This window comes from Penaeus japonicus, unplaced genomic scaffold, assembly GCF_977035675.1.
Source record: "Penaeus japonicus unplaced genomic scaffold, GWHDUDI00000001_assembly GWHDUDI00000032, whole genome shotgun sequence".
NCBI lineage: Eukaryota > Metazoa > Arthropoda > Malacostraca > Decapoda > Penaeidae > Penaeus > Penaeus japonicus.
In genome coordinates, this window is record NW_028234434.1 from 3,903,480 (window position 1) to 3,905,979 (window position 2,500).

Below are 2,500 nucleotides of genomic sequence, written 5' to 3' on the forward strand. Positions count from 1 at the left end.
CAACGGAGGTCTCTTCTGGGGACTCCATGCATTCAACAACAATTTCTTTACGGTCAAGTTTATGGCACATCGTCGAATTCCCGCCAAGGTCTGTTAGCTCATCCTTCGCCACCATTCAATATCTGGCAGCAAGGATATTCTCACCAGGCGTACGGCAACCAGAACGGATTCCTATATCAGAACTATCACTATCAGGATGTAAACCCACAGATGAATCAGGGCCAGCAGTCATCCTACCCGCCCTGGTATTACAGCCAACCGACTCAGTATCAGGAGAATGGCAACTACTTTTAGGTCCACCCACTTTAAAACCCTTGCCAGTTATTTAATTTTGCTTTGATGCCACTCTTCTAGGTTAATCATATGCATAGAAGAATTTGATTTCTTTTATTGGAGGTGTATTTGCGTAAAAAAAAGCTTGTTTCAGTATTTCCACCATAAAGTTTTAAAGAATATCTTTCGATTATATTTATATTTTTGTGGTAAGAACTGATTTAAATACAACAGCAGCAAGAAAGTTGTATTTCCAAGATAATGGAAATTATATCGAATTACTGATACTACTATATAATGATATCTACTGATCTTCATAGTGAAAAGATCCCTTGAAAGTTTAAACTAAATCTTCAAGTGTAAGTATGATTTGTTTAATGTTGCAACTTTGTAATTATTTAGTTCTATTAGAGATTGAAGTTAAATAGTCTCTTTTTATCCTCTAGTTTCTGATAGAGGAACATAGAATTAGATTATTTTGTTGTTTATGCACCTCATTGAGTCTATATTACTACAGTGTAAAAAATGGTGTTCAGTTCAGTTGACAGAACCCATTCCAAATATGATTTCGTGTAAGCAAAGTTATCCATCAGTATGATAATCTAAAATACTATAGACTGATAACGGTATGGAAAACATGGAATAAGAATCTGGCCCACATTAAATCACTTGTTTCCGTAATGATATGGCAATTTTCCCTTAAAGAACAATGAACATTTTGGGCGGAGGCAGTCAAACACAGGAAATGCGTTCTCTGACTTCACGGTTTTCGCTGTTTGGACACATTCTTAAGTACTGTTAACTTATTAGAAGAAAAAAAAATATATATGCAAAACAGTCCTGCAATTCAGAAACGAATAGACAATATGTATAAGTACATAAATTTTCTTGAGTTTTACTACCTGTATCGTTTCGAGAATAGATTAAAGAATGCGTGAGTGAGTGCGGGTCAACCTTTGATTTATTGAAGAAACAGAAAGGTGATAAAAAAAAAAGTCGCAGAAAAAACAGTTTTCAAGTAAATGATAAGACATTGCAGAGTACAGATAGAAGAGCTCAAGGATGTAGTAGAAATAGATACAACAGTCCTAACAATAAAGTTTAAGGTTAATACCTGATCGAGCGAATGGCATTGCTTATCTATTCTTCAGGGAAAGTCAATCTGATAGTCATCATTTATATATATCCAGTCCCCGATGCTTATCCGTGCCTCTAGAAACATACCATCACAGAACGCCTGTTATAAATCTAGGGATAGACGAAATTGTATTAACCTGGTTCACAGCAATACTGTTTTTATACATACGGTGTACAGCTAATATGACCAAATGATGATAATGAATACTGCAAAGAGGCATTAGCCGATGCAAATCAATTCGACCGCATGACCCCTTAATTGGCGGAATGTTTAACAAAAATGTAATTATGGAGTAGGTATGCTTTTTCCATAAATTCGCATAGGGAGATAATCCTTATTTGCTATGCTACCTCTGCAAATAATAGGCGAGATAGATTAATTCTTGGCATGATAAAAGATCATGAAAAACAGGTACAAAACAACCGCAAATTCTTTGGTACCATGATCTGGTACCATAAACATCTTAATATTAAGAAATATATCCGACCTAAATACTTAAAAGAATAGAAAACATATTAATCACACCAGACATTTTAATCAAAGCCAAACACATTATTTTTCATTTTTTTCCTTTTACACGTAGTCCCCTTAATGAAACTCTTTCTGAATCGTTCTACGTTTCAGATTTCTTTCTTCCTCCGATCTCTCTCTCTCTCTACCTCTTTTTCTCTGCCTCCCACCCTGTCTTTATATCGGTCTATCTTACTCTCACACAGACCCCCACCCTCCTTTCTCTCTCTATCTCTCTCCCTCTGCCACAACCATCTAATATTATAATGTATAAAAATATCAAAGTTTCCCCTTGGCTTTCCAGCAGGTTTTCTCTGTCGACGGCCGAGGTGTAGGCGGTCCTTTGTTAGTTGATCATGCGTGAGATCTTTAGATTGTTTTTTTCTTACATTATTTTTCATTCTTCTTTTCTTCCTTTTTTTAACGCTTTCCTTTTGCGGTAAAGGATCAGGCAATCATTTGGTTTCTTTGGGATATCTTCTTTCTTTCGATGTTATTATAACTGTTATTCATTTGTTTCCGAGATAAATTCCACTGTTCAGTGACCCATGGCCTTCCTCTTTCAACCACGTGTATCAT

At 35.8% G+C, this 2,500-nt stretch overlaps 1 protein-coding gene across 1 annotated transcript in view; it reads left to right on the forward strand.

Annotated features, from left to right (window-relative positions):
- The window catches only part of LOC122251406 (PC-esterase domain-containing protein 1B), a 20,545-nt gene extending 19,608 nt beyond the window's left edge, over window positions 1-937 (forward strand). Inside the window, exon 11 of the mRNA XM_043013341.2 lies at window positions 1-937. This exon is cut by the window's left edge and continues 203 nt beyond it. Coding sequence (XP_042869275.2) covers window positions 1-294 — 294 coding nt within the window. The 3' untranslated portion in view covers window positions 295-937.
- The last annotated feature ends 1,563 nt before the right edge of the window (window positions 938-2,500 follow it).